This window comes from Urocampus carinirostris, chromosome 13, assembly GCF_059441175.1.
Source record: "Urocampus carinirostris isolate Australia breed hairy pipefish chromosome 13, RoL_Ucar_1.0, whole genome shotgun sequence".
NCBI lineage: Eukaryota > Metazoa > Chordata > Actinopteri > Syngnathiformes > Syngnathidae > Urocampus > Urocampus carinirostris.
Genome location: NC_142361.1, coordinates 27628548 through 27644097, shown reverse-complemented (window position 1 = coordinate 27644097; position 15550 = coordinate 27628548). Strand labels below are relative to the sequence as shown.

Genomic DNA, 15550 nt, shown 5'->3' with positions numbered 1-15550 from the left:
GCATATGTTGACTATTTCTTGCACTATGATGACTATTTTTGCACAAAATGCATATTGCACAAACCCTTACGATACCAAACTGTTTGTAACATCCTACATGCCGACATTTCTTGCGTAAATTTTGTGTAAATTATAACTATAACCTTATCCTCCTTGTTTCATAACCTTATCTTCTCTGTTCCTTTATCTTCTTGGGCTTTTTACCTCACTGTGAATGTGTGAAACTGGAGTGCCATGCCCAATTTCATTGTCACAATATGTTAACCCATTTTGTAACAATGACAATAATGGTATATTTTATTCTATTCTATTTTATTCTATTCAGTGGTGAAATATGACACACTGTCCCTTTTGTACAATTTAGCAAAGCTTACAAGGAGCAGTACAAATATGACACATGAGGTTGATTCTTACCCTTCTTGAACTGTTATTGGAACTGAACACAAACCGAGAAGCAACACATGTAGACAGACACGCTCGCATGCTTTTTTTAAAACAAAAAATGACTCATATTACTACTCAGTGTCTGTATTTATCGTCATTTTTACGAAACCTATGCGCTGACGTGTTTTTCGCAGCACAGGTGCAGCAGTGATCGACAGCCCCCCTCAACCTTCCTCTTCATCCTCCTCGGCCAATGACGTTTCGTCCATGTCGACGGAGCCCACCGACCCCAGCAGCGATCCTACCGTCACTTCGGAAACAGACAGCAGTCTGGATAGCCAAACTTCCCTCGGTGCTCTGGCATGTTGCAGATAACACAAACGCACACTCCAAACCTTACATCGCCGCACCTTATACAGTGTTCGGAAGGTTTATCGGACGACAGAAGTCCTGTTAGTTTGTAGTAGAGGTAAGATCGGGCCTAACAAATCCAGCCCGACCCGACCCAGGCCAGAGGGTATAGAAACCCAACCCAGCCCGGACCAATTAACTTGATTTGCGGGACGGAGCTCAAAGCCAACCCGAAATTTCATATCTATATTGACTCCGGAGGAGGAGAGGTGATTTATTATATAAGGATAAAGCCTGTCTTTTGTAACAAAATCCGAGTTGAATAAGACTGTAGAAACATTTACATCTGTATTATTTCTGTGTCTGCAGGGGTTACATTAACCGACATTTCCATTATTGACAGATTTAGTTAGATAAGAGTTGACGGGAAAATTTTAAGGCCGGGTTGAAAATTGGGCCATGAATCACAGCAGCAGTATGTCCTTAAGAATTTAGCGTGGCACTTTAAGAGAGAGAGAGGCAGAGACACAAACAAGACGATGAAGGGTGGATAATATACAGAGACAGGGAGGAGTTATTTGAATTGTAATGAGGGGACTTCTGTTTCTTTACGGACTTTTTTCCTCTTCATTCCTTCCTTATTTCTTTTTCTCTTTCTTTCTGTATTTCTCTCTACTTTGTTCTTTCCCACTTCCTTACTTCTCTCTTCCTTCCTTCTTTATTGCTCTTTCTTTTGTCCTTTCTTTCATTATCTCTTCCTTTTATCGTTTATTTTTTCTCTTTTCATTCAGTCCTGTCTTTCTTTAGTTCTCTCTTGCACTTTTTCTATGTTTCTTCCTTCCATCCTGCAGCCCTTTGAAACACCTTGTGATTAAGCGCTATACAAATAAACATGACTTGACTTGACCACGATTTCCCACGGCCAAAACTACCTACTTTTGTTAGTTTAGCATCCACACATCGTGTTTGTATACATTTTTACAAACATATATTTATTTTTTAAAAAGTCAGCGATTGAGAAGCCCAACCGGAACGTAATAATTGACATTTTAGGCACGATCGTGGCCGAAATTCGGGTCGGGCTGGACTCAAGCTTGGGCTTACGATCTTACCTCTGGTATGTAAAACCGCAATTTGGATGTACAGTTTGTTGTTATTACCCGATACTACTGTAAATGATTGTGGTTTTAAACTGTATCACTATTATTGTATTTTTGCTGCAAAGAATCAAGAGTATGTTTTGATGTGAACATCGTTTTTAATCAAAGGGAGAAATTGCCGCATTGTTTTTTGGAGCTCCGGAGAAACCGCGAGCACTGCACTGTTATTTTTTAATATAATCTTTAAATGCTGATGGGGGGCGAGGGAGACATCTGAATGAATCCACATTTGAGTAAAGGACTTAAATTTAATGTGGAATTACATTACATCATACATTTTTGTCATCTTCCTAAGTAAAGGCACATGATGAAACTCGTTTTTTATAATATTTTTTTTACTGCAGCATACTGTAATACTCGCATTTCTTTTGTTCTCGTTTAAAAGGGATAGTGTGTAATATTTAGGGCCTCCTAGTGTTAAAAAAGTGTATTCTTTAAAAAAATACAATATTCATTTAAATCAAGTCTTAAGTTTAAACTAGTCGACACAAAAAATGTTGGGAGAAGACAACAATGGATTTTGGACTGTGGAAAGGTCAGGGAGAGAAGCTGAACTTCAGATAAGGAATTTCAATGCGTTCTCAGGCCCTCCGCCGAGACCTTTTCAAAAAATCTTCGCAAAACGTTCGCAAAAAGCAGACCAGCTCGAAGGGGTGTGGGAATCAAAGAATGGCAACCTGATTGGTGATCAATGGTCAAAATAAGGAACTGGCATTTTATGAAATTTCCTTTGCACTTGTTCAATATTAAAAACAGAATAAACGTATCAAAATACAAAAATAGTGTTAGTGAGGTGAGTGCAAGTTTGATATTGATGCAATCTCCTTGCAAATTATCTAAGTGGGTGTCGAAATTTACACACTAATGTTTGAGATCGGCTTCACCGGAATATGATTGGCTAGCTACTTCCTGGTTTGACCCATGGCATTGTAGAATTTTCAACAAATTAGCTGATTCTTCGAATCATTTCTTGGAATTCAATAGCAAAATATTTTACTTAAATCGAAACGAGGAACGAGGGGCTTCCAGAGTGTCGGAGGAGATCGGCACCGCTGTTGAACTGAAGGACAGTGAATGCACCTTGCACGTAACTTTGTGTAAGCTTTCAGGCAAAACCTGGTTAAAACCCTGGCAAAAAGAGAAGAAAATTATTGTTTGGTCACTCTGAGTAGTTTTTATTCTTCCTTGTGTTTTTAAGCACTCGTTATCCTTTGCGCGATGCGACACGGCGACATCCAGTGGTCAAATAATACACACTATCCCTTTAATCAACTTTTTCTTCCTCAGTTAAAGAACAGGGTGAATGTAAATACGCTACTGGCTAACTCACTGGCTCCAAACCTAGCGTGTAGAAATGAATTACAGTTGTTGGGACAATGTCTGTTTTTTTAATCAATATTGTTTAAGTGCCCTTATGAATTTCACTGATTTGATTTGATTTTTTTTGTCCTTGTGGCAGAGTTGAGTTCTACCTCTCAGACATACACACACACACACACATTTTTCATGCTACATAATGCATATCACACAAACAAAAACTGACGTTTTCCCTCTGTGTATATATTATTTATTTATTTATTCCAAGTGCAAACGCATTTGTTGTATGTAATATAAATGTAGCTCGAAAGAACAGTCTCGAACGCATTTTGTTTCTGATGTTTCATCGCATTGTTTCCCGTACAGTACGATTGGTAGATTTAGTCAACGGGATGTACATGATACTGTAGATGTAAGATATGTGTGGAAGTTTGCAAAGAAGTCCTTTTCAGGTCCTCACAAGTTTTCCCTTTAGATAAACTTTGATGTACTCTTATCACATTCGACTAAGTTTACGAACGGGAAAGTCATTCGGTATTACCGGGATCGTAAGTCGGGCTGCAAGGCATCGGAGATACATTTTAATCTGAGTTTGTTTTTTTTAACGGACAATTGTATGGAGCTGTTGCCATACATAATGAGAAAATCCTGTCCCCCTCCAACTCCAATAAAAGAGTTGAGGTCAAATCGTCGTTGTTCTTCTTTATTTGTATAGACTGTCGGGCCAGACTTGTCATCTGGTATCGAAGGCAAATTCCTATTTGGCTGATGTCTTTAGGGTACCAGGTATTCTCCTAGGAACACCTGAGTAGCATGCAAACTGTTTCATTTTATCTTTCTAGGAAATTTGATCACCAATTGATCAGTGTTTTCACATACATGATCCATTTTTTAATTATGTACAGTCTCTACCGGTAAATCACCCAGTGCCTTTATTTATACATGGCAAATGTTTTAGTGGTCAATCGAGCCTATTTTAACCTTTCTCCTAGTAATAATAAATGTATCAAATAGTAAGAACATAGTAATAAAATGATAAGTTGTTTCAGAAATGCACATCAAACTGGCAGGCCTTTCCATTATTTGCTAAACAAAAAAGTAGCTCTCAGCTTCAAATATCGGTAACCCCTACGTTCGGACCTAGGTGGAGAGTAACATGTACTTATTTAAAGCCAGAAACGAATCTTTGGCATTTTTTTCGACAGAAAATGTTGTAGCCTGGCATGCCACTTACCTTTCGAACAGGATTGTTCATTCTGGCAGATGTCAGTTGACTTTGACAACCCCAACTGACCCCTCCCCCCCTCCAACTTTCTTCCCCACTCCCAACTGGACTCCACAATGGTGAAACGTCATCCAATTTCACGCTAAAGCAGAACTTTTCATGCAAATGTTTTTGCTATGTAAGAAAATGATGAAACAGGCCAAACATATGAATTGAATACTATGTTTTAATTCAATTATGTACAGTTATAGAATTATCTAGTAGCAACTGGCATGGAGGTTTGTTAGTTATGTCGTATTTGAGAACAGAGGCCTCATTCCGGGTTGCCTTGACAATCTGTCCCTAGAAGGCTGGCCACAGTGGTGAGAGTTTCTTCAATTTAATAGGTCAATCGATTTTTTTTTTGTTCAATAATTTATTGACCACCTAAATTTCACTACACTGGTCATAACAATTTAGTTTAGTAATCAATCGGGTTTTGCCAGGCTACACGCATACGTGGGTCTGATACTGCTTAATGGATTGATTGGATTGGATTGTCACTCCATTTTCCCCAAGAGACCAACCTTTAATTTTGTGGTAGCACCTTTTGAATCCATTTCCAATATAGACCACAACCCAATTGCGTATCTGTGGCTTGGCCAGGGTCGTATGGAAAATAAATTGTCAGGATTCTGCCATTAGAAGGTTTCACTATTCCAGTTAAAGTGTTTTATATCCATTATTTCACACCAAACATAAAGAACCCACGTATGATTCATTTTGAGAACCCTATAATAGTTTGCCATAGGTTTGTTTTCACAGTGTAAAAGAGAGGTTCAATTACAAGATAAATCATTGTTTAACTGAAATAAGTAGCAAAAGGGGTCAAGAAATAACCCTTAAAAATTTGGTGAGAATATGGACTAGTGCAAATCTGACATTTTGGCACCGATTGACTGTAAATCTCCAGTAATTATAATAGCACCGAGTTTCAGTAGTTCAGAGTTTTCTGAAATAGGACAACAAAAGGGAGCTAAGTCCGACTTCCTACCTCCCTAGATTGATGACAAACAGGTCTAAATAGCCTTTGTTGTCATGTCTTTTAATGTCTTAAAGAAGTCTTCCATCTCTCTTTGGAGAAGAACGTTTCGGTTCTCTGCATCTTGCCGTGCACGCTCCGAGTTCCTGAATCGGATCTCCAGCATGTGGTACCGCTTTCTCTCCTGGTCCAACGCCTCTTCGACGTAGGTCACTTGTGACTGGTGTTTATGGCAGTTTTCCTGTAGTCTTAAAATGGAAAATTAAAATGATTTCAGGTAGTTTATCACAGAGGTTACTTTCCCAAAACAAAACATGAAAGGCGAAATCTATGACGTAGTATATGTATTTTTTTTCAGAATTTTTACACTATGGGTTCTTTAAATTTTGAGAGAATTTGCACATGTGTAATATACATTTGGCAAACTGGTTTACGTACACCAGGCTCACTGGACTTTTTAGTGGTGCCCCAAAGAACCTGACGGTAAGGGATCTGTGAACCGTAGACTCCCACGATACGGCAACCCTCCCTTTTTAGCATTTTATGGCATTTTCCCGCTATTCAACATCAGCTGAGCTCGTGTGCCCATTAACAGGGAAAGTTCGAACTTTGTGGTGTGTGTGCGTTTCTGGCGTTATATCTATAATACCTGTCTGCTGTTGGTCAACATAATATGAAATTCTAGTCTGCTATTGGTTGTGTCACAGCATCATGAAAATGCTGATAGGTAATTGGCTGAATTCCTTTCTTTCTCTTTATTAAGTTCAGAACCTCGGGTCTTCATAAGATTTTGCGAGTTGGTGGAACAACACTGTGTATTTTGTACTGTATTTATTCTTTAGGATCCCAAGGTTTGCAGTGATGATAAAGGGAGAAGCAAAAACATGATAACCATTGAAACAAAGCATGCGATTATCAATCTATAACACATACGTAGTACCCAATAAATGCTATTTTGTTATTTTTTTTATCTGGGGTACTGTTTCAGAAAGCATTAACCATAGGTTTCTATCCCCGCTATCAGGTAATTTCACTTTGAGATGTTCACCTAAGATGAGATCCATGTCCTATCCAAGGGGTCTACTGTACTGTACATATCAAAGCATTTTTGGCACATAGGTAAAGTAGTGAACATAATTTTTAACTAACGCAGAACACAACGCACGATAGAAATCAGTGAAGTAGCGAAACCGTGACAGCGAGGGTTCACTGTATTCACAGATCAAAATCAAACAGTTTATCTTACTTGTAAATGCTGGATTCGAAGCTCTTCTTTTGTGTCCTGATTTCTTGTTGTAACTCCATGACTATATCTGTCAAAATATCCGACGGATCCTGATCTAGAGTTGTCAAACTTTTAATCTTGGGTTGTTTTTGGTCATCTGGCTCCGCTGCTGAGATAGCAAAAGCAGTATGGATGGAACAAGTTTGATTGGGCAAGCTTCGTGTAGAGGGGGTGACGTTATCATAGACGGACAGTCTATGCAACTGGTCCTCTCCAGAGGACGAACACCAAAACTTATCCTCTCCCTTGTCTTTCTCTGTGTCTCTCGCTGTTGCCTCTCTGAGCGAAAGATTAGAATCCCTCAGGGACGCAGCCGTGTCTTTGAGTTTTGCACCAGATGAGGTGGTGCGCCGGTGTGCCCGGAGGGAAGACAGGCCATTCATCAACCAATTCCCACCCCCGGCAACTGACACATTGCCCTCCGATCCACCCATGTTTCCCTTAATCGAGCTCTGCCGAGCTGAGAGGACTCTCAAATGACCCGTGTCTTTTTTTCTCTCCACTAGTGGGACTTGCTTGATGGATGGTGTCAGCTGATTGTCCTTAGAAGAGATACAAGGTTGAGGAGTTTTCTGAGGTTTTAAAGCTACAGGGCTAGATCCCACCAGGTGTTCGGCAGCCTCTTGTTTAAGCCATTCCACTTTGCCTTTTTGGAGAGAATTACTCTGTCGCCACTCAGGATTCACTATCATACTATCATGGTTTTTGAGAATAAACAGTCTTCGATGTTCACTGATCAAAACAGTCATCAGGAGTTGCACCTGAGAACTACCTGTTTTTAGGGGGGAAAAGTCAAAGATTAAAAGACATAAACTACGTTTACATTCAGGCTATAGTCTGATCTGAGACAGGATAACGGATATTCGAAGTAATTTGAGTAAATTGTACATGCCGAGGGACAAATAATTACCCCCGTATACATGGCTTTGGCTAGTATTCTGATAGCAAGGAGGTCATTACGAAAATAGACGTCGGCTTTGTGCATTTAATGTTCGGCATCAAATAAAGGATGATTTAATTTGAGTCAACAAAGTACTGTACTTGTTTCCTCTACGCTCCAAAAGAGAGTTTCATTGCTGTGTCTTGTGTGTTCAAAAGATATGCTTGTAACGTGGCTTGCCAAAAGCATTGACACTATACATTGATGGATACGATGGTGACGTCCACTATATATAGATGAATACACTATCTATAAATGGGTGCAACCTGTGGCATTTGTGTTGTGGTGCAGAAAATAAAATGGGATAGTCTGCAGAAAGAAACCAGAACACATGAAGCGTTCTTAGCGTGCAAGCGGTAGTTTGCTTGTAATATTTGTCGCTGAACTGCAAGTCCCACAGTGCTTTGGGGCATAAAAATATCCCAGGTAGAAAAGAAAATGTGCATCCGCACAAGCTATCGAATTACTTTATTGCGTATACATGCATGAGCATTTCTAATATGAAAGGACTATTCCAATGCAATCAGTCAGACTAAGAGCTTAATCAGATTTTTTTGCATATTTACATAATCGTAAAACTAGCAGTATTGAGTTTTCAATCAGATTATTGCATGCATAGAGACGTCCTCATCGATGCTTGGATTTTACAATCACAGCCCCGTCACCAACCTTCCATCATAGTCTCCTTATCCTCCATGCGAGGCCGAAGTACGTTCGGTCCGAAGACAGTGGCCAGGTTCTGGACACTCATTTTATTTGCGTCAGAACAAGATTGGATTTCATCGAGGAACCTGAGGGTGTAAGAACCAGAGCCTTTTGAAGTTTGACCTTCGAACTTGTGGCAGAAATTGTGATACATGGCGAAGAGTTCAGTCATTAGGCAGTAGTCGTCCATTAGTAGGACAATTGAGCAATTTCTCACATCAAAGATTATGTTCAGATTGACGGCAGCAAAGTTTGAGTATGACATACCTACAGATGTATTCAAGGAGGATGTAGTTGACCTTGGGAAGTGATTTCACCTGCTTGCCAAGATCTAGGATACCCTTGAAAAAGAAACCGTATCAATAAAATTAAAATCCATTTTTGACATATGTTTATTTGACTTTGTGTGGTAAAAAAAATATTAAAAAATAAAAAACTTCTTGGGTCACCAAAGAGCACCAGGTAGCCCCTTTGAAACACCTAATTTGCCCAGGGAGCAGTTCTGAAAATCATCAGAGATGGGTCCTTGAGATTTTCTAAGATTGACAAAATCAGTGTCTTTAAATAAACGTTCTATAAATAAATAATAATAATATAAATAAATTCTTCAGAAATTCCTTTTAGAATTTTCTCAAAGTGTATGTATGCAGACGGATGTTGGGCCCATTTAAACTGGGCCCATTTTAACTGGGCCCATTTTAACCCTGCTTCTAGTAATAACATTTTCACATCTGAGTGCTACTCTTTTGTTTTTGATTAGTGCGAAGGGCTAGAAGTTTGAAATGCTTTTCTAAAATAACATCATGTTATTAATATGTTAGATACAGTAATTAAGTCATTACTAGGTTGTAGTTATTAGAGGTAGTTAGGCCTGTTGGTGACCCCTGACTTAAATAGTAGCAGGGGCAATTTGCATCATCTTCAATTCACGGTCATTTTATTGCAAACTTAGACCTAGAGACCTTTTTACTACAGAAAATTCAACCATTGATAACTTAATTTTGGTATGAAGCAGCTAGGGTCCTATATTTACTGCAATTCTTATTGACTTTATTTTAAAAATACCGTTTCTCTGTCCTTGTTGAGGTGCACTGCACAAGAGAGAAATTGCGCATACTTGGTAAAAGGGATCACAGGCTCAGGTAGCTTCCGTAAATACAGCTTCAGGAGTGACGCTACAGTATGGACATCAGTGGTACTGCAATTCACAGTGAAAAGTGATAGAGGTTTTATTACTATTACAGCGCAATGTTCAATCCATTTTACTCACCTGTCAAACAAGGGTGTCTCACCACGGTCAAATGCATCCTGCAGTTCCCGAACACGATTGGTCTGCCCAGGGGCCTTAAAGAGACCTTCCTCTTGGAGCCCATGCTCACGTAGGAAGCATACACAACACTCGACCAGGGTAGGCACCCTCCATTCGGCACCACATTGGTCCTCATTTAGCATTGTTTCTTCTAAATGCTGCCCAAAAATGCCTACGGTGACATACCACAGTAAACGAGAGTGAATACCAATACCAGAAATCAGTGACTGTGTTTACTTGCAGGTGATTATATGATTGGAAATGTTGGACTAAGACTTTCATCTGATTTATTTGCATGTTTACATGGCCTTATATAATCAGAATTTTAACAATTTTTCTTTCCCAATTGGATAATTGCCTGCATTTAAACATACAGAGTTCTACCTATGATGGTATCCTATAACTTAGTTGATACAACACACATTCTTATAAAGCTCACCTCCTCCAAGCGGGGCCCATATTGCTCTGCTTATTGCACGCACCCATTCTTCTACGTCACTTTGAGAGTGGGCCATCAGCAGGAAAGATTCGTGGTTGCGGTCTCGTTCCACTCCAACCCCTGAAAAAAAAGACTGTCAGGGACGAAATGCAAAGCAAAAACACAATTGAATCAGTGCAGAACACCATCATAGTCACAGCTGGACAACCTCCAGTCTGACATTTTAGTTTGACATTTTCACGATAGAATAACCTTTGATGACATTTGGGGGTACATATATATATATATATATATATATATATATATATATATATATATATATGTCTCTGTCTGTCTATCCATCGTTCTGTACTGATGATCCATTGTTTTATGTGAAATTTGCTACCTAATGGCTTTTTGTGTAGCTTGCTAGGTAGTTAGCATCAAAGGGCTTTTTGAAATTGTAATTGTAATTGTTTACATAGGTAGCCGTCATTAATGACTGTTTAGCTACCTATCTAACTTACTAACCTCCTTCCTACCAACTTATGATTATACAATATCCTCATTCCTTCCCACCTACCCATTGTTCGTCTTCTACCTACCTCCCTAACTACCCACCTACCTACCTACCTGCCCACCGTCCATCATACCTAACTCCCTATTGTCTATCCTACCTATCTACTTATCGTCCGTCCTACTTGCCTACCTACCAACCTACCCATCTACCTGAACATCTACCTACCCATGTCTATCTATTTCTTCAGGTATGCTTCTAGATTTCATAATGAAATGTAAGTGTGTTTGTAGAATAAAATTAAGAATCCATAACCTTAAGTTTTATCTATCTCTAGGAGCAGCCATTTTTACAATGCTGTAGAGGGAAGATGACCTCACAAACACTCATGGTTCAGTGCACACGTTTCAAACAGGCGGCCCGCGGGCCATATCAGGCCCGCTAAGGGATTGAATCCGGCGAGACAACACTCAGAGAAGCACAAGAGAAAAACAAGCTGCAGGTTGAAATATGTCAACTTGATGTTGCCAAAGCCAGCTGCCTCTCACAAAGACACTCTACTTGTATTTATTTCTCTCTCTCTCTCTCTCTCTCTCTCTCTCTCTCTCTCTCTCTCTCTCTCTCTCTCTCTCTCTCTCTCTCTCTCTCTCTCTCTCTCTCTCTCTCTCTCTCCCCTTTTCTCCCACTGTTTTTGTCTCTTTCACTCTCTGTGTCTCTCTTTTTCTCTTCCTTTGTTGCTCTTTGTCTCTTTCTCTCTCTGTGTCTTTTAACCTCTTTCGCTCTAACTTCCTTTTTTCCTTTTCTCTCTTTTTTTTTCTCTCTTCCCACCCTTTGCGCTTTCTTTTCTCTTTTTCTGTCTTTGGATTTCTTTCTTCCGCTCCCTTTTTTCCCCCCTCTCTCACGACTTCTCTTTTTATCTCTTTTGTTTCTCACGCTCTCTCCCTCTCTCTCTCTTTTCCTTTCTTTGTCCCGCCCTCTCTCCTTTTCCCTCTCTCTTTCTCTTATTTCTTTATCTGTTTTTCTTTCTCTTTAATCTACTAGTCCGGCCCCCGACAGAATGTTTGTTCTATCGTGTGGCCCCCGAGTTAAAATGAGTTTGACACCCCTGGTTTAGTGAATGACCAATCAAGGCTCTGATTGGTCGTTATCTGAATCCTGAGTCACCTTTACAGAACATTATTCTCAAAATGACTGCCCATGGCCAATCGATAAAACAGGTGGATATTCCTACCTAACTTTTGCTCATTAAAGATCATTTAATCCTACGCTAAACTCACCTGAAACTATTTCAAATAAATGACGGCCCGGCTCATCCAAATTAGTAGGCACCTCAATAACGTGGGTTCCTTTAAGATAAATGCGACCCTGTTTCAAAACAACAGAAAGAAAAGAAAATCAGTCAATAAACTGCTATGACAGATGTGGTTTTGCTCCACAAAAAATTTAATTTCCCTAAGAAAAAAATGTACAAATCTAGATTGTGTACTAACTCAAAAAGAAAGACTGGTAAGTGGATCTGTGATGAAATCAACATGTTACCTGTTCCTTGGCCTCGTTCTGGTCTTTGTAGAAATATAAAGCCTCAGCTTTGAGGACAAACCAGCGCAGTTGCCAGTTTTTCATGAAGATACGTCGTCTTTTCAGCCAGCCTGTCTTTAACACTTTTTCCTGCTCTAAAGGGGAGCAAGGCCTTAAGCCCCGGGACATGTCTCCAAAAACCATGCTCTTAGAACGTCCTGATTTAAAAAACAAATCAAAAACATGTGAAAATTGTGCATTTACTTTTACATTATTTTTCCATGTTTTTCATTACTCTGTTGTGGGGTTAGTATCAGGTGATATTGTGCGGTAATTCAAACTATTATTTTTTAACAAAACACTTGAAATTAATTTGAAAACTCTTCAAAAACGTTTTCACGTGATGGCATTATTTGAAATGTGATCAATTTGAGTTTTTCAGCTGCTAGCTTAGCCTCCTCAAAAGATGTGCATTGACTAGTGATGTCTGATCTTTGGTTGGAAAGAAATGTGAGTGGTTATCTACTAATTGTATTTGTATTGAGCGATAAGTTAATTTATCATAATTATCATTATCTAAAATGAGGACATTTTGAGTTTTGTCATCATCTGCCATCTTCTAGATTCGCCTCTTTGAAACGTGTGAGTTTTGATCAACTAGTGATGTCTGATTAAGGGCGGACAAACAAGTAAGTGGATATCTACCTTATTTAGGACCTAATTTGATTGTATTGGTATGGAGTGATAAGTTAATTTGTCATGATTATCATTATTTAAAAGAGGACATTTTGAGTGTAGATGTCATATGCCATCTTCTAGATTCGCCTCTTTGAAACATGTGAGTTTTGATCAACTAGTGATGTCTGATTATGGGGGGAAAAACAAGTGAGCGGTTATCTACCTTATTCAGGTAAGAATTAATTGTATGAGCATCAAGAGATAAGTTAATACGGTACCTTGTTCGTTTTGAATTACATTTTTGTTATGACTGCTTCGGAATCTATTTTTTCGTGTTCACTTGCTAGATTGAAGCTGGTATGTTGGCCTGGGTAGGGATGGGTACAGCCCTGCTGTACGTGCCCAAGACACACCACAGGACATTGTGCCCCTACAACCCATGTGGTTAAGGGATCAACCAACCAACTAACCATATATAGAAGAAAAAACGTTTATGGCTCAATATGTTAGAGATCAACAGATTAAAGATTCGATTTATATTTGAAGCTAAATCAAAAATTAATACAGAATTTTGTATTATTTGTCATTAAAGGATTCATTGGTACAAATATACCAAATTATCTGGTATTTTTGGGTTTGAATTTTCCGCACTATGATAAAAAACAGAATTCTGCATTCAGCAGATTTGATCTATTATTTAAAGCTGTATCTCGAAAAGTCTAGCAAATTATGTGGTATTTTTCAGGGTATATATGTTGGAATAGGGCAGCAGGGCGGCGCAGTGGTTAGCGCGTGTGCGGCACAATTTTGAGGTCATGAGATAGAACCTTCCTGTGTGGAGTTTGCATGTTCTCCCCGTGCTTGCATGGGTTTCTTCCGGGCACTCCGGTTTCCAACCATATTCGAAAAACATGCATGTCAGGTGACTTGGGTGGTCCTAATTGTCCCTAGGTATAAATTAGTGAGTTGTCGGTCCCTGTGTGCCCTGTGATTGGCTGGCAACCAGTTCAGTGTGTTCCCTGCCCATTGCCCAAAGATAGCTGGGATGGGCTCCAGCACTCCCACGACCCTACTGAGGATAAAGCAGTGTAGATAATGGATGGATGGATATGTTGGAATATCTGTATGGACATATAAGTTAGACTTTTTCAGCCATCGAAAAGAAAAATAAATGCAATATTCTGCATTTAGCAAAGATTTTATGCATTACTTAAGGCTTATTGCTACAAGTAATCCTAATCATCTGGTATTTTTGAGAGGTAATTATGTTGTAATAGTTGTATTTACATTTGGGTTGGAATATTCCACTCCAAAAAAATAATACTATTACAGTATTATGCATTCAGATTGTATTTATTTAGGGGAATATTAAAGTATACCTAATCATTTGGTATTTATCAGTGATAATTGTGTTGAAGTATTTGTATTTCTATATTTTTGCACATATTGTGGATATTGGCTAAAAAACAGTCACTGCTATGATCAAGAAGATACTGATTACTAATTTTGAATACATTTTTGCCCCCACAAATGTGTCAACAATTTTGTAGTATTTCATTATTCTATCGTACCTGAGGAGTAAAAACCTAACCTTGTAAGGAGTTTAATTTCAGACTTGACTTGCAGAAAATCTACCGACTTCAATATGGATATACATATTAACCCCATTTTCACATTTATTCCATACATATTACCTGATCGATCAAAACAATATTACCTGAATCTTTTATAAAAATGTGAAAAAAAAATATCTTACCTCGGCGATTCTGTTTCAACTTGGGGCTCAGCATGTTTGTGGGTGGCATACCTCTCTATTCCTACACAATCATGCGGATGCCTCGCCCTTTTTTCATCCCTGCTCCAGCATCTCCTACCCCTGCGTTCTCTCCAACACTCGGATGATTTCCGTTTGCTGCCAAGTGCACTTAAAAGCACTTAACCCTTCGCTCTCCTCTTCCCTCAATCTATATCCCCCCACTATTGCACAGGAAGCTGATTTTGGATGGCTGATACACCACACATCATTCCCCCCTTACTCATCCATCATTCATTCTGAGCGGTAATAAATTCTCAACCAATTACTCAAGTCTTCTTGATGACTCTCAGCAGCTTTAGGAAAAATGTGACGTCAAAGTGCAACAACCATTTGACAGTATCTTCCTTAGGAAGTAAGGGCAACTGGATAGAGAAGTGAAAACTGCTGATTTGCCTTTGCACATACTGTTTCCCAATCAGATGTTAATATACAGGGTTCCTACCGCATAAGGCAAGTGAAATTCAAGACTGTTTAAGGGCTTTTCAATGCCTTTTAAAGTCAATTTAAGACCAAGTCCCAAAAAAAACCCCAAAATGATAAAAAACAAAACAAAACCCACATAAATTAGAGGCAATTTTGAACAAATGTTTATTTTCAAAACTGTCCATCTGCAAAACATAGCACTTCCCAAAGCTTTAGACATGGACAATGATAAATAAAAGGATGTTTACAGTACTTCATGGATCCTCAGTCAAAACTGGCTGATGACTACTGATTCCAAAGAACTCTTCTGGTACATTCATGAAGCATTTGTATCATGATGCATGAACAATCTTTAATGTGTTAATGATTAATGTGTTCACATTTTCAGACTTTTAAAAATGGGATCAAAATCAATAATAATAATTAGGACATGTTCAACATGTGAAGAAAATGCGGATTTCACATTCACTCATAATGTAGTGG

The 15550-nt window shown here is 38.9% G+C and overlaps 2 protein-coding genes across 3 annotated transcripts in view; one reads left to right on the top strand and one right to left on the bottom strand.

Annotated features, from left to right (window-relative positions):
- The window catches only part of mapk8a (mitogen-activated protein kinase 8a), a 33093-nt gene extending 29194 nt beyond the window's left edge, over nucleotides 1-3899 (top strand). For both annotated transcript variants that reach the window (XM_088351163.1, XM_088351162.1), the window contains exon 12: nucleotides 584-3899. In XM_088351163.1, the coding sequence (XP_088207289.1) occupies nucleotides 584-759 (176 nt within the window). In that variant the 3' untranslated portion in view covers nucleotides 760-3899. The remainder of the gene's footprint in view (nucleotides 1-583) is intronic.
- A 698-nt stretch (nucleotides 3900-4597) lies between these two features.
- Nucleotides 4598-14878, bottom strand: arhgap22a (Rho GTPase activating protein 22a). The gene is made up of 10 exons (XM_088351161.1): nucleotides 14585-14878; nucleotides 12172-12368; nucleotides 11910-11997; nucleotides 10137-10256; nucleotides 9659-9869; nucleotides 9454-9586; nucleotides 8656-8729; nucleotides 8353-8474; nucleotides 6705-7515; nucleotides 4598-5706 (listed from the first exon to the last, which is right to left on the bottom strand). The coding sequence occupies exons 1-10, from the start codon at nucleotides 14631-14633 to the stop codon at nucleotides 5496-5498; spliced, it is 2016 nt and encodes a 671-aa protein (XP_088207287.1). The 5' UTR covers nucleotides 14634-14878; the 3' UTR covers nucleotides 4598-5495.
- Between the last annotated feature and the right edge of the window lie 672 nt (nucleotides 14879-15550).

Bases quoted from the DNA above. Each gene is read 5' to 3' on its own strand.
- arhgap22a (XM_088351161.1), bottom strand. From the start codon at position 14,633: ATGCCACCCACAAACATGCTGAGCCCCAAGTTGAAACAGAATCGCCGA. The intron at 12,369-14,584 runs GTAAGATATTTT...TTTTTAAATCAG, and splicing joins GTTGAAACAGAATCGCCGAG to GACGTTCTAAGAGCATGGTT. The intron at 11,998-12,171 runs GTAACATGTTGA...GTTTTGAAACAG, and splicing joins AGAACGAGGCCAAGGAACAG to GGTCGCATTTATCTTAAAGG.